The sequence below is a fragment of the Epargyreus clarus genome, unplaced genomic scaffold, assembly GCF_041222505.1.
Source record: "Epargyreus clarus isolate Ecla_fem2 unplaced genomic scaffold, WU_Ecla_fem_2.2 ptg000035l, whole genome shotgun sequence".
NCBI lineage: Eukaryota > Metazoa > Arthropoda > Insecta > Lepidoptera > Hesperiidae > Epargyreus > Epargyreus clarus.
This window is the reverse complement of record NW_027332240.1, coordinates 802,158-818,842: the sequence shown is the minus strand read 5'-3', so window position 1 is coordinate 818,842 and position 16,685 is coordinate 802,158. Positions and strand designations below refer to the sequence as shown.

The 16,685-nt window shown below is 38.0% G+C and overlaps 1 protein-coding gene across 1 annotated transcript in view; it reads left to right on the top strand.

Moving 5' to 3' along the window:
* nvy (CBFA2/RUNX1 partner transcriptional co-repressor nervy) overlaps positions 1-16,685 on the top strand; it is a 96,397-nt gene that overhangs the window by 65,303 nt on the left and 14,409 nt on the right. Inside the window, exons 2-4 of the mRNA XM_073092099.1 lie at positions 1,134-1,206; positions 14,213-14,311; positions 15,688-15,854. Of these exons, the coding sequence (XP_072948200.1) occupies positions 1,134-1,206; positions 14,213-14,311; positions 15,688-15,854 (339 nt within the window). The remainder of the gene's footprint in view (positions 1-1,133; positions 1,207-14,212; positions 14,312-15,687; positions 15,855-16,685) is intronic.

Here is a 16,685-nt window from a genome sequence, read left to right as displayed (position 1 = left end):
CTTTTGGACCCAAAACATCGACTATTTTAATCGATATTAGTAAGGATTGAATCGTAAACTATGTATTTGATCAAGTGATATTCTTTAGCAAAGTTGAAGGTACGAATTTACAGTTTTATGTATGTTAGTATGTTATATTATTTTCTTTTAAACGCGGGCGAAGCCGCGGACAAAAACTAGTTGCTTATATTTTCTTATAAGTAGTGTGTATTTTGCAATAAATAAATAATATGTGAGTTAGTTCGTTCAATGGCTAGTGTGTTACCACCAGAACACCTGCGTTAGCAACGCATTACCTACTTCTAGATATTGGATACCGATGCGCGTCATTCACTTAGCGCACGTCAAAACATTCCTATCCCATATATGTCCCACTGCTGGGCATTGTTTCATATTGCGTTTTATATGAGGTGTCCCAAATTACGTGGTAGGGAAACATACTTTTTTTCGTGGGGAAACCCGTCATGGGTTCCTCTCGGCCGCGGGGGCAGCGGAAAGGAAATGCCGGACTCCTACCGGCTAAAACCCCAAGATGCTCCTCTGGAAGCCCTTTTTCGGGACCACGGGTACGCTGGTGGTACTCATCCGCGATCCCGACGGAGTTTGCCCACGTCCGGGGCTATGTCGGTAAAGGGATGAAGCTGGAGCTACTCCATCCGACTTATTCGAGTCGTTTCAGCTTGGCCTTCGAGGTAACACGTATGTAAATTTATCTGGAGTTGGTTACAAATGTCCATTCGCGGTGTTAGTCACTTATAGTCCGCGCCAAACTGCTAGTCCGCTCTAAAATTGTTGCGAGCAGGTGCAGTCATACAATTTGCTATGGAGACGCGACTCATTTCTATATTCAGAGCATACTAGCAGTTTTACGCGGACTATATCATCAGGTGGACTGTTCTTGTCTGCTATTCTAATATTATAAAAAATACACCTATGCCCAGTTGGGGGAACAGAAAAGCGGATTACAGTCATTATTATTATATGTAGTTACTTTTTCTTAGACCTATCGATTGTAGTCCATACCATTTTGTCCGTAAACTTACAAAATTTCGCTAGGTTTAGATATTCTACCAAAAACATTTTAGTAGCTAAAAAGAATAAGTCAAAATTTAAACAATAATTCTTCTTTACAGATGGAGGCGAAAGTAAAAGAAGAATTACCAGATAAAGACTATAACCAGCCGACGACTACAGAGAGGCGGAAATGTGAGTTTTTATTAACAAAAGATAGATGAAAAGATAAAAGGAAAAAGAAAAATAAAGAAAACTTATTCCACGTATATTTCTTGTAAATATGCTGTTTTTATACTATAGAGGTAACATACAAGTATGTAGGCCACTTGCTGATGATAACTGCTGTTAGACATTTGTTATCAACCCGAGATAAGATTGAAGGTCTACCTGTGGTCACCCATAAATGCGTTACTACCCCTGAGGCTTAAGGCACAGTATAAGTATCTACTTTCTACTGTGCCTAAGGCCTAAGGTGTCTACGCCCGAATGTGACAGTAGTGCCTCCTCAATCGGCCAAAAAATAGTTCTACCACCTTTAAAAATCTTTTTTCAGTTCGAAGATCATCAACTCTATTCTATTTTTTACCGGATTTTTTTCAAATTTTGAAATTTAGTTTAGTTTTTCTTGTCCCTCATAATTTCGAAATTCCATTCTACAATATTGGAATTATATTTTTTACCTAGTATTTGTATCCTCTTTGTTGTATTCAGAATTACCGTTTATTTTAGTTTAGTTTAGTTTTTTTTTTCTTGTCGCTCATAATTCAGAAGCATGAACCGTTCTACAATATTGGAATTGTGTTCAGAATTACTAGATTCTATCGCTACCACGAATCCAATTTAAATGTTTATTTTCAGCAAATACACCGCTCTTTAATAGGAAATTGTTCCTGGCACGGAATTAGCGGCCTAGATGTGGCTTTGCCGTTTTTTGAAAAGTTTTATACTTAATATGTTTTTTATTGTTATGAGATACCTTAATAAGTTAAGGTGGTAGAACCCTTTGTGGTTCGACTCCGGCGGCACCACCGCCACACCTATTTCTACCTAATAACAGCAGTGTTAGGCGCTGCTGTGTTCCGGTTTGAAGGGTGTGGTAAGGGAGACAGACTTTTCCGAGGCGTTCCAGCTTAGTCCTCAGGGGTAGCGGCGCATCTGTGGCCGACCTCAGGTAGGAATACCTAATCCTATCTGGGGTTGATTACAGATGTCCATGGGCGGCAATAGTCACTTACCATCAGGTGGACTGCATGCTCGTCTGCTACTCCTATATTATAAAAAAAAAATGGTTACCATTTATAAAGTCGATTGTTGTAAATGGTAACCACTGTATCTTTTACACAACTGTATCGGGTGATGTTTTTCGACAGTATATAAATATTTCACGTAGGTAGTCCGCGCCAAACTGCTAGTCCGCTCTGAATATACTGCACTGCCGTGCTCCGACAATGTCAGTTCAGAACTTGTATGATGTAATGTTTAGAAAACTTCGATAGCGTGATTCAGAATACTCGTGGCGCCATCTATTGTCGAGTAGCGGGAAGTCGCCACATTAGAAATGTAGATAATTAAGGTAAAATATTACCGTTCGCCCGCGTTTAAAAGAAAATAATATGACATACTAACATACATAAAACTGAAAATTCGTACCTTCATTGGAATGACAGTGGCGCACTCTGACGAAAATTGGTCGTACCAACTCTGAAACCTTCGTGGGCTCATGGACAACAACTTTGTCCATGAGCCACTAAAGATCATCACTTGATCAAATGCATAGTTTACGATTCAATCCTTACTAATATCGATTAAAACAATAGATTTTTTTGGTCCAAAAGATCGATTCTCCGATTAATCGATCTTAGATCGCCATCCCTAGTTCCCGTGGGATTTCCGAGATAAAAACTATCTTGTCTCCTTTCTCGGGTCTCAGACTATCTTTGTACAAAATTTCATTAAAATCGGTTCAGTGGTTTAGGCGTGAAGAGACAACCAGACAGTCAGACAGACAGACAGAGTTACTTTCGGATTTATAATATTAGTAAGGATTATTCTGATTTACGGTCATGTTTCCTATATTTATTTGTATTCCATCCACCATTCAGCCACTTCCAACTACACTAAGGCTGCTCGTTTAAATGCGTTTATGTGTAAATATGTGCGAGTGCATGTGTGTGTGTGTGTGTGTGTGTGTGTTTTTGCGTGTGCGCGTGAGTGTGTATACGAGTGTGTGGCTTATGGTCATGTCTCCACTACATTTTTTTTGTATTTATAAAACATCTTTCCCACCCCAGCCCCTTCCATCCACCCTAAGGCTGCTCGTTTAAATGTGTCTGTGTGTAAATATGTTTACTGTTGCGTGTGTGTTTTTTGTGTGTGTGTGTGTGTGTGTGCGTGCGGTTGTGTTTTATGGTCATGTTTCCTCTACAACTAATTTGTATTTGTAAACATCTTTCCATTCTCAGCCACTTCCGTCCACACTAAGGCGTCCCGTCCGTGCCCGCGGCCGCCATCGCTAGATTACGATCGCTCACAGTTGCGCGTTCCCACAAACGTTTCTACCGGGATTATATTTCTTGTTTACACCTATATCGTAGTATGTATTGTCACGCTTTGAATAGAAAGTGCTTTGCGGTTTTACGCTGTATCTATTAGTGGTACAAACTTTTGGGTTCGACTTTCGAGGCACCACCGCGCTGCTTATTGTTAAAAACCAACTCCACTCTCAACTCACTCAGGCACTCTTATGGACTACGAAGATCGCCATATGTACGAGTACCAACGTGTACCCTCTCCACCGAAACGCAAGAATTGCTGCACAATACCAAACTGGTTCTTTTTCTTTGTTAACGAAGGCGAAGCCTTCAAAAGGTGCCGTGGAAATAGGGGGCCGTCCTCGGCGCTGCGTAGAGGACTCCGGGATCTCCAAAGAGACGCAACCGGAGTCCTCTTAGCGCGTTGCCCCGTCGGCCCCGGCCAAGGTGAGCTTGACGCTGACTACACCGTTTGGTGTGCACGACGGTATGCAAGCGCCATCCATCCCGGAGTCTCTGGCTGGACGCTTCTAGCTCTCACTCTTGCCGTTTGCAACCCTGGAAGCCCCCTTTTAGTCGGCTCTTGCGACAGGCAGGGGACACCGTAGCCCTATTCTGCTTCCGGAATTATAAGGACAACTATACAGGTCCTACCACAAACTTTACCAACCCTAGCTGTACAATATGAAGTACAAATCAGTGCGCAATCGATTACAAGAAAGGGTGGTGTTGAGCAAATATCGTGAATAATGTATCGTGGGAGGACACCGGCTGCCCTTCCTAATAATTCATATACACAGTTAACTATAATAAATACTTTCAACTGTCTGTTATTTTTTGAAAATAATTTGTATTGATATCATTATTATTTTTCATTTTATCTTAAGGTATTTTTCAAAATGGTTTGGGCTGGTCACCGCGTTGCTCACCGCGGGTTGGTCGATTACACGCACCTTTGAGAACTTTTTGTTTTAATCTCTCATCTCCTCATAATGTTTTTCTTCATTGTAACCATAGATTAGTAAAGATACTTCGCCGCCTTAAAATTGCATGAAGCCACAAAAGGCTTATTAGTAAGTTCTTTTTTTGAATTCTTGACAAATAAAAACATTTTTAGAGAAAATTTACGAATAAATAACTAATATTGCGTAATTTACATAATAAATAAATAATTATTTCAAATATTTTAGGGACATTTTAGCACGGAGACGTGGCAAAACTTTTTTACGCAACTATTTCAATTCTCAAAACTGGGTACATTTTCTTGTTAGGAGTGAGTCATCTTTACTAATCTATGATTGTAACACGTGATAATTATTTATAAATACGAAATATCGAAAAATCAAAGACGCCTGTCTGGGATTTTCAGAAAATTCTTGTGATAGGACTACAACCACCAGTAATAATACTTACATTGATAAAATTATATTTCAAGAATAAAAAAATTAACTTACGCATATTATGTAAAAAATGGATCGAAAACATCATTTCCAATATAACAATTAAATATTTCTGTCATCTAACAAAATAGACCACCAAACTAATATTTTAATGTCAGAAACCAAATTTTCGATTAGGGCCCAGAAAAACTTGGAGTAGTGTGGCGCTGACAGGGTAAATAAAAGTTGGGTCGCTAGTGGCGCGCCGCGGCTGCGGGAGACGTCCTCTCAGCTGCAGGGCTAGGGGGGGACCTGTCGATAAGTTTCATCGATACTTGGCTAAAAGCCTGATAAAAAACAATGGGTTGCACTCCGGGAGTGCCGGCGGAAGTGAAAACATTCGAAACCTAACCTGAATAATTAAAAATAATAAATAAAAATGAAACTGACACCCATTGACATATTTTTTCAATGCTGACGTCGTCTTACGAATTTTCGATCAGGTCACGTGTCCTGACGCGAGTTTAACATTTTTTTCCCATCACAAAATGCACAACGCCGCTAAAGAAGTTTTCACATCAAAAATACTTTTTTTAGCCGCCATAGTAGGATTCCCTGTATCGTGACTGCCATGGACACACAAAGACATATACACAAACACACAGACTCAGACAAATTCAGAACATATATGATAATTACAAGTAAATTCATCATTTAAATATCTGATGGCTGGAACCCTTTGGAACTGTCAGATAGACAGACATACAGTTTACAAATTTATGTATGTTTCTCACGTCAATTGCACATATAGTTTCTAAATTTCTCTATTAATGCACATTGATATTGAAGAGAGTTGAATCAATTTTGAAAATTATTTAACTAATTTATTTACTTTTTGAGGGATTTGTAAAATTATGATTTTATATTCATTTGATTTCACTTGATATGTCCTATACACCTAGCGCCAATAGTAAAGCATACATATGTACATGCCTGCATGTATGTACAGAACAATAATTTTTAATATATTTTTTAGTTACTTAAGTACTTGCACGGTACTTACGTCGGCATCGCATGTATATTTACTTTGTTCATAGAAAAGTAGCTTTGTTCATAGGAAAATTGCCTAGCTTTTCTTTTATTATATAAATATTTGTTTCATTTATCGTTATTTTTGTCGAATAGCACCGTCCCATCCCTACTCGTTATAGAGAGGCGCGTGGCAGCGACACCTTACAATTACTCCGGCGGTGTTAGGATTCATCTATTATAGCTATATTATTGATAGAAATATTTTTGATGAATAAGGTTTAAGAAAAAATGTGTTTCACGCAATATTTTCAGTATTTATGATGTAGTTTAATCATAGACTTAGATTTTTTCGGTATTTCGGATATTCTATATCTATGATTAGATTTTTTCGGTATTTCGGATATTCTATATCTATGATTTTTATATTGAGAGATTTTATTTGATTCAGCAGTACTTCTGTATGTATTTTTCGGAATTTCGTAAGTTATTTTTTTAATGTTTGATTATTTGTGATTGAGAAACGAAGTTCAAACGAGAAAAATATCAAAAAGGAATTTACATTTTGTAACAACAACAACATCGAGTAATATTTAAGAATTCCTGATAAATGCTTTTCATGAAGAAATATTTTTTCTTTTCTTTTTGGTTTTCTTATAAAAGAGTTATATATATAACTATTTCTTGGAACTATTTAGGTACACCTTTTTATTATTCCCGCGCAAAATACAACACAAGGCCGTTCTTTTTTTCTGCTAACTCATACCAGCCAACTATATAAATAAGAACTTATTATTATAAGTAAAATAACACAAAATAATTTATTAAAATAATCAAATCAAATCAATTAATTTGTGAATAAGGTAACATATATGTAGCTGTTAGATGAATAATACTAATAATAAAATAATTTGAATAGATTTCTCACCCATAATATACATATTTAATTTTTTTTCCCTTTTGAAGCTAAAGTTTTATCACGTCCATTTTTCAATCAGCTCGACCAATATCCAAAATGCCTAAGTGGTACACGCGTGATTTTGACAGCATGATCTGTGGCTCTCATGTGGAGTGTTGTCAGCCTCCGCCGAGAGCAAGATGAATAATGGTGGCCGGAACCAAAATAATGATCGTACAGTTGTCATGAAGTTTAGTTTTAAAAAAAATATTATAAATATTTTGGATGGAATGGAAAGTCTATAAAAAACTTATAAAAATACTATTTATTTAATGTTTTGTAAAACTTTTTTGAAGTTACACTTCTTTGGGCGCGTTATGTAATTGAAAAAAAAAATGGTGAAACGATTTTTGTTACGGAAATTGTAACGCTGGAGTGTTATATAAAGATAATGAAAGACGGAAACTGTTACACTGGAGTGTTATATGGAGATAATGAACGTTGTCCCTGTAGTTCCGGGATCAGAATAGGTCTACAGTATCCCCTGCCTATCGTAAGAGGCGACTAAAAGGGGGCTTCCGAGGTTGCGGTTGGCAAGAGTGGGAGCTCGAACCGCCCGGCCAACGACCCCGGGATGGACGACGGTATGTGTGGTCGCATATCATCGTACACACCAGACGGTGCGGCGAGCGTCATGCTCACCTGGGCGGAGCTCGACGGGGCAAAGCACTAAGAGGACTCCGGTTGCTTTGGAGATAATGAACATGATTATCGATTTATAGACATTACGATACGCATATGATATGATATGATATACAAATAATTCTTAAATATTTTTGTAATTTTTACTTACGCTAAAGAAGTATTATTTCTTACGCGTGTATGTACACAAATTAATTATTTTTATGCAGTAGCAAACGAGCATGCAGTCCATCTGATGAAAGTGGTTAATTCCACCCATGGACATTTGTAACCAACATATAAATTAGGGGCTCTACCTAAAGCCGATTACACTTGCCACTTCTGAGGACTAAGATGCTCGTATCATACAGCCGGCCTGTATCCACATGCTTCCACCGGAATGCAGAACTGCTTCTAACTAGAAATAGGTATGGCAGTGTGGTACCTCCCCGTTGAACTATATACCATTCAAAAGAATATACTATGAATGTTTAAATAACAAACAAACATATTCTAAAGTCGAAAACGATTGCCCTTAGCTTATTCCGTCTTTACCCTAAGGGCACCTCTTATGTCAGGGGCCCTCGTATATTGGGGACCCTGAACACGGGCCCCTGTCATAAGAGGGGCCCCGAAAAGATAATATATTACGTGACACGTTAAGATTTACATTCAATAACTTTACATTATTTCTAACCTCGGCCTTATTCTTAAGTGCCCAGGGGCCTCAGCATTACTTAAGACGGCCCATAGAACAGAACAAAATTTATCAATTCCCAGCTACTCCCGTCTACTAGCTACACCCAGCTACTCTCAGCTACTACTCTGTTCCATTACGTAAGCTCTGTTGACGTTCCATTCCGTATCTTGCAAGCTTTAAGCCCAGCGTCCGATATACGACAATTGTTTGTGGAACAGTTTGCATATTTATGCTATGTGTGGTTAGGACGACGTATTTAGTGCCTATTCACACGTACCACACGTCGTCCGTCCCACTGCTGGGCACAGGTGGACTAATTTACGTACTATTTTGTAACTAATTACATTTTTTTTAAGTAGGTACCCAAGTATTCGTCCCTGTAGTTCCGGGAGTAGTTCCGGTGGTAGAATCCTCTGAGGTTCGACTCAGCCAGCATCACCGCCACACCTATTCCTGCTTAATAACAGCAATGTTAAGCGCTGCTGTGTTCTGGTTTGAAGGGTGTAGCACGGTAAACATACTTTTCCGAGGCAATCCAATTTCGTCCTCAAGGGTAGCGGCGCATCTGTGGCCGACTTCAGGTAGGAATATCTAATACTATCTGGGCTTAATCATAGATGTCCATGGGCGGCAGTAGCCACTTACCATCAGGTGGACTGCATGCTTCTTTGCTACTTCAATATAATAAAAAAATATCACAACCCTAGATCACGTTTTCAACCATTACTGTCCCACCTGGGCACAGGTGAATTAATTTACTTGAATATCTAATTAACACTCTAATCGTCGTTGAGCAATTACTATCCCACTGTTGGGCATGCGTCTCGCAGAGCTTTGCGGCTTTGCGGCTCTTGTCATAGTCCACCGCGCTGGTCAAGAGCGAAGCGGTAGACTTCACACAACTTTGATAATTGTTTTAAAGAACTCACAGGCGTGTATTTCCTCACGATTCCTTCAACTTTATAACCGTGATATTTCATTATTGTCTACTCTTGTGCCCAGCTGTGGGACAGTTTGCTCGATGTATTAGTCTATTTGCTTCCTGCGTTTAAGCAAACCTATCGTGGATTGACAGCGCGTGACGATGCATATGTGCCACTGTTTATGGGAACGAATTTATATTTTAGATAATGATAAAAAAATAGATTTTAGTCCCTTTTATGGAAAAATATACTATTTTTGTAGCAGAACTTCTCGTTCAACTCCCGAAGTATCACTGCTTCTGCATTGTAATAGTAGCGTTAAACGCTGCTGCGTTCTGGTTTGAACGGTATGATGATGAAGAGGCATTCCTTCTCTAAAAAGTAGCAACGCATATAACGATCCGCATGCTGGAGCGGTCACCATACCGGCTTGACGCGTAATGAGTTCCGAGATCGATCCTCAGCCAGACAGATACCTGAATGATGAATATAGATATCTGTTCTGGGTCTGGGTGTTTGTGTATTCGTCTTTGTGTGTGTCTATGGCTTCCACGAAACAGGAAATCCTAGTGCGGGGCTGTGAGTGGTAAATATATATACACGAGTATACATAATATCTTAATATATACATAATATGTTTTAGATATAGTGTGGCCCATCGGCAAGTGACCGCCCGAAATTTTCTGAATATTCATGAAAAATGATGGAAAATAAACTTCAAAAGGGGGGGTCTATCTTTAATATTTTTGAAGTTATTCAATTTTTTACTTTTTAAGTAGCGTTTGTGACCTTGGTTTACATTTTTTACCATATCTCCTACGTTTTTGGCTCGATTTGGATTTTGTTTATTGTTTCTAAAAGCTGATGAGTTACTTTAACTGATTTAGTAACATTTCTTTCAAAACTTTATAGACTATGAAAAAAAAGGGACGTTTAGCCTTTTTTTTTCAAAAAAAATATGTTGTTTTTTTTTTAAAATCAAGTGTAATTCCAAAAAATGTCCCCATAAGAGTACTTTTTAAATAATTATTTATAATCTACTACATAACAGCTACAAATTCACAGAACATCATTAATACCTACCTGTAACAAAATCCAATGATAAACTATTAGAGTTTATTGTCAGTTTACTGTCAATAGTAAAATTTACGAAAAAAATAGGAAAGTCAATTTAATATCCCTGCTCTTAGCAGTGAGTACTAAAAGCTTAAAATAATTATGAGGATGATAATTAAAAACAATCAATCAATAAAAATATCTTTATAACATAAACATAAAAAACACACGAACATAAAAAAATAAGAATGTTAGTTGATTAGATGTTCAAAATGTCCCCCACCCTCCTGTAAACAAACTAAAGCCCTTATGGCTACACTTGTGGTAGTACGACGCAATTCTGCACGTTTTTCTTTTATTTCCGCAGCAGCAGCAAAAATTCTGGTTGATAATTGCTCGCGGTTTTCAATGGGCATGGCATAAACTTTCTGTTTCATGTAGCCCCAAAGATAAAAATCTAGGGGCGTAAGGTCGGGAGATCGCGGCGGCCAAGCAATGGGACCTCCTCGGCCAATCCACCGCGGATAATTTTCATTTAAATAACTACGAACTAGACGCGCAAAGTGTGCTGGAGCTCCATCTAATTGCAGCTGCATCCGCCTTCTTGTTTCCAGCGGTACATCCTCCAAAAGCATTGGTAACGTATTTTTTAAAAAATCCAAATACGCGTGTTGATCCAGCCTGTTTGGTAATACGAATGGGCCAATTAGGTGATCGTCTATCATTCCAGCCCATACATTTATGGAAAACTGTGACTGGAAAGTGGTTTCCCGAATGGCATGTGGATTTTCAGTGGCCCATACGTGGAGGTTGCGGTGATTTGTTATACCCGCCCTTGTGAAAGTGGCCTCATCTGTCCACAAAATCTTCCTCATAAAGTAAGTAAGTTCTTTGCTGTGCAAGTATCCAATTACAAAAAACAGATCTCGGACCGTAATCGATACCTTCCAAACGTTGTGCTCGTCGGAAATGATAAGGGTGCAGGCCTTCTTTTTTGAGAATTCTCCATATTCTTACTCTCGGTGTACCGACTCTTATCGATAGGAGACGAATGCTTAGCATAGGGTTAGCGCGTATTAAACGTAACACTTCCTCTTCCACGCCTACATCAATAATCACGCCGGGCTCATTTTGTTGTGGAAATAATCCTCTTTCGCAAAAATTACGATGTACGGCAATGAAAGATCTGTACCCAAGTGCTGGTCTATCTGGATAGCGTCGTCTGTACTCTTTGACAGCTGCGCGTGCATTCCCATTACAAACACCGTAAATAAAATGCATATCTGCCACATGAGATGGCTGTAGATCACACAATCGAACCATTGTAGAGATAAAAAAATACGTGTGGCACTCGGAGACTGCCGCGGTAAAGCTATTGCATAGCATTTTTTATCAAACAAACAAAAATGGCGCCAAAAATCATAATGGCGTTTTGATTTTGTACTGTCAAGTCTGTCAGTTGTAATTATACGTTTAAAAATTACAAACATTCTTTTACGTTATTTTATTAATCCAGAATTCAATATAGCTTATGTTGATAGAACATACTATTTGGATAATGTGGGAATATAATTTTGAATTTTATAATGGGAATATAAAATGTACTTCACACAATTTTAAGATTTCCGAACGGATTATAAGCCAAAATTAAAGCCCGCGATAAAAGCTATGCAATAGCTTAAAATTAACTTTTCTTCACTAAATTAAATAGGGCACAAATAAAAAAATACGTAGCGTCACAGGAACAGTTAACAAGCAACTAAATGAAGTAACGCTAGCCGATAAGTCGACAACAATGCGCACGTGGTGTGGACCCATTGTTAAAAAACTGTTTCTAGGAACCGTTTTTATTTGAATCATGCCAAATGTTCAAGAAGTTATTTGTTAATTTTTTTTAATAGATAGGTATTAATAATGTTTTGTGAATTTGTAGCTGTTATGTAGTAAATTATAAATAATGGTTATAAAAGTACTCTTATGGGGACATTTTATGGAGTTCCACTTGATTTAAAAAAAAAATCAACATATTTTTTTTGAAAAAAAAAGGCTAAACGTCCCTTTTTTTTCATAGTCTATAAAGTTTTGAAAGAAATGTTACTAAATCCGTTAAAGTAACTCATCAGCTTTTAGAAACAATAAACAAAATCCAAATCGAGCCAAAAACGTAGGAGATATGGTAAAAAATGTAAACCAAGGTCACAAACGCTACTTAAAAAGTAAAAAATTGAATAACTTCAAAAATATTAAAGATAGACCCCCCCTTTTGAAGTTTATTTTCCATCATTTTTCATGAATATTCAGAATATTTCGGGCGGTCACTTGTCGATGGGCGACATTGTATATGTATGTATAATATATATAATATATTTATATTTATATTTAGACTAAGTATTATAATGTTTTATGTTATTTTACACCTGCCGCAAACTTTCTGCATTCACCAAGGGTTGACTGGTAGAAAATGCCATCAGGCATTATGTTTTGCCCTTTTGTAGCTTAACTTTCTGTTAGTGTTACAATAAATAAATAAATATCTGACCTCAGGCATGACTTCAATCCTATTTATCGTTGATTATCGCCCGTTGTTAATAATCAATCTATCGAATGTCGGCAGGCAAAAAAAGTGGACTATGTGCTCAATTATTACTTCTTTAGTATAACTCAAAAATCACTTTAGGCAAGCGGGGAATCCATTCCAAAATTGCATGTCAAACCTTTAAGCAGTAGGTACTATACTCAAAATATATTCTCACTCTGGCCTGGACTCGAATCCGGAACCTTCCGGTGCTGCCATCAGACCTGCAATACAGCCTCCCATCCCGTGACGTGTTACGTGACATCGCATGCGTGACGCCGCTTATGCAGGATCGTTCGGGGAATTGCGTGCGCTATGAATTTAGCTCACACGATCGTAAGGGCTCTAATACGAGTGATTCACGCGGGCGACTAACGCCGACAGTTGATAGCGACCAATGACAACGACAGGAGACGTATGTCGACGACCGCCGCTGATGGTTGATTGAATTGAATGAAGATTTCAATTCAATTCAATTCAATTCATTTATTTATTGCAGGATAAGGTGAAGTACATTATATATGGAATACATTAGTTTTGTGCTCCTATCCTAACCCAAAGGGTATGCAAATATGTCATAGGTAATAATTCTAATTAAAATTAAATTAAAATAATAATATTGAATTAGAAAGGATACAATAATAAAATTAATAGAAATCGTCATATTAAATTAATAAGTAAACAACAAAATAGCATGTCAGTACAAATAAAAATATTTTATTATAAAATAATGGCTCATACTTAAAACAGACAAGATATAATAGAAAAATAATTGTTTCAGTTAATGTCATTATAAAAATCATTAATATGGTAGTAGGACTTGTCAATGAGATATTCGTGTAAATTATTTTTAAAGTTTTGATTGTCGCTTATATGCCGTATTGTTTTTGGTATTTTATTGTATATCACTGGTGCTTTGGAAAATAAGCTTTGTTTAAATATATGTGTGTTACATTTCACAGTTTGTACCTTATCTTTAAGACGGGCTCTAGAATGAAATTTAAATAATTCTGGATTACGTTTTACAAATAAATAAATAATAAAGATAGTAGAACTCTATGTGGTTTGACTCCGGCACCACCGCCACACCTATTTCTATCGAATAACAGTAATCTTAAGCGCTGCTGTGTATCAAGGGTGTGGTAAGGGAGACATAGTTTTCTGAGGCGTTCCAGCTTAGTCCTCAGAGGTAGCGGTGCATCCGTGGCCGACCTCAGGTAGGAATATCTAATCCTATCTGTGGTTGTGTACAGATATCCATGGGCGGCAGTAGCCACTTACCATCAGGTGGACTGCATGCTCGTCTGCTACTCTTACAAAGAAATAAAAAAGTTATCCGTATGGCGTTAATATCTTGGAGGTTGTTGACCACCGCATTAAGATAATATTTTTATTTCAATTTTTACATTTTTATTCTTTGTTGCAGCAACCACATCTGGCAAAGATCGCAGGTCTCCAGAGCAGGAGGAAGCACGCTCGTCGCCCACGCCTGGGCCCACTAGCCCACAAAATAACGGCACTGCTGGTAAATCACTTTATCTTATTTATTGCAGTTTTTATCAAACAGAAAATATTTAAATCAAGATTTAAATAGTTGTTGCTAAAATAGTAATGGTAGAGAATTAGAGATAATAGTGTACAGTACCCTTAGTATGAGTTTTTTCGTTTTTACAAAACTGACTGTTTTGGTATTTGTTTACGTATTTGCCCATACTATTTCCAATCAGCGCCTCTAGCGGATTGTATCAGAACTGATTGGAAATATATAGGAAATACGTAAACAAAAACAAAAACAGTCATTTTTGTCAAAACGTAAAAACTCATACTAAGGGTACAGTTGGTAGAATACTTCGTCTGTCTATTCCTCCCTTACAATAGCGGTATTAACGCAGCTGTGTTGTAGTTTGAAGGGTGTGGTAAGGGAGGCATATTTATCCGAGGCGTTCCAGCTTAGTCAGAAATAGCAACGCAATTGTGACTGACTTCAGGAAGCACTTAAATCTTATCATCAAACATGTTATTTTTAGTTATGTTAACATCATAACTGAAATTGTACACCACATGTTTTTAATGGCTACTACCGCCCATGGAATTTCTTTAATCAATTCCAGAAGGTAACATTCCTACTTAAGATCGACTTTTTATAATCATCATCAACTCACTATTGTCTCACTGCTGCGCACGGGTCTTCTCTTAGAATGAGAAGGATTAGGCCATAGTCCACCGCGCTGGCCAAGTGCGTATTGGTAGACTTCATATGCCTTTGAGATTTTTTTTAATAAATCTCAGGTATGCAGGTTTCCTCACAATGTTTTCCTTCACCGTTTTAGCAAGTGATAATTAATTTCTAATACGCACATAATTTCGAAAAATCAGTGGTGCGTACCTGGGATTGGAACCTCGGACCCCTCGATCGAGAGGCCGAGTTTCTTAACCACTAGGCTATCACTGCTTTTGCTACTTTTATAATATGAAGGTGGTAGAACCCTTTGTGTTTCGACTCCGGCGGCACCACCGCCACACCTATTTCTGCCTAATAACAGCAGTGTTAGGCGCTGCTGTGTTCCGGTTTGAAGGGTGTGGTAAGGGAGACATACTTTTCGGAGGCGTTCCAGCTTAGTCCTCAGGGGTAGCGGCGCATCTGCGGCCGACCTCAGGTAGGAATATGTAATCCTATCTGGGGTTGATTACAGATGTCCATGGGCGGCAGTAGCCACTTACCATCAGGTGGACTGCATGCTCATCTGTTACTCCTATATTATATAAAAAAAATATAAATCTACTTTTAACTACATACTTTGAAGACAAGATTCCTATCTAAGTCGGCCTAAGATGCTTTGCGTTCTATAGTACTTTTCATTAGATACTTACTTTGATTTTCATTATTCCCTCTTTGTTCAGCAACCCTATCCTCAACGGAGTCGCTGTCGCCGCCCTTACCGGAGGGCTCGCGCTCCGCCCCCGCCCTGCAGCGTCTCCGGCGGTTCCTGTCCGCCCTGCAGCAGTTCGCCACTGATGCCGGTGGAGATATCGGGGAGAGAGTGCGGCAACTGATTTTTAATCTTGTTGTAAGTTACAAAGTAGCTGTAAGTGAATAGGCTTGGTATAAACGCTTTCTACACTCACAGCCCCACACTAGGATTCCCTGTATCGTGGGTGCCATGCGCACACACACATAGACAAATACGCAAACACCCAGACCCAGAACAGATTTCTAAATTCATCATTCAAATATTTGTCTGGCTGGAGATCGAAGCCGGAACCCTTTGCGCGTCAGACCGGTATGGTGAGCCCTCCACCACGCGGGTCGTGGTATCTTAATAGACTAGAGAGTTTTTTTAAAAACAGTTGGAGTTGTTTCCACTGGTTAAAATTCTGTCATGCTTCTTCCACAATTTAGACAAATTCAACGTCAACTCTTGTGTTAAAATCTAGCGGTTTAAACTACAGAGCCTGCCAAAGAATAACACAGCGAGCGTATGTAAGTAGGTAACTTACATACGCTCGAACATTACCCTCCGCAGGGGTAAAAAAGAGAAAAATCTATCATTTTCTGATCTAAGCTTGTAATGCCAAATGCGTATATGCGGAAGTTATATTTGCTCATAAAATCGTAATGGAATACTAAAGTAGTACTTTTTTCATTACGTATACTTAAATGTACAATAATTATTACATAAATAAATACTTTTTATTTTATTTTATTTTATTTTATTTATTAACAAAATCCACAGCTCTTAAAGTATTGTACAAATTTTTTCATGCTTAATCTACTAACAGCCAATTAAGGATTTACATTTTATGAGCATTTCAAATACATAATAATAAAGTACGATCACTTACTAACACTAGTTACTATTTTTAATTTATTAACAACCACCAAAGCTATATTAATATAT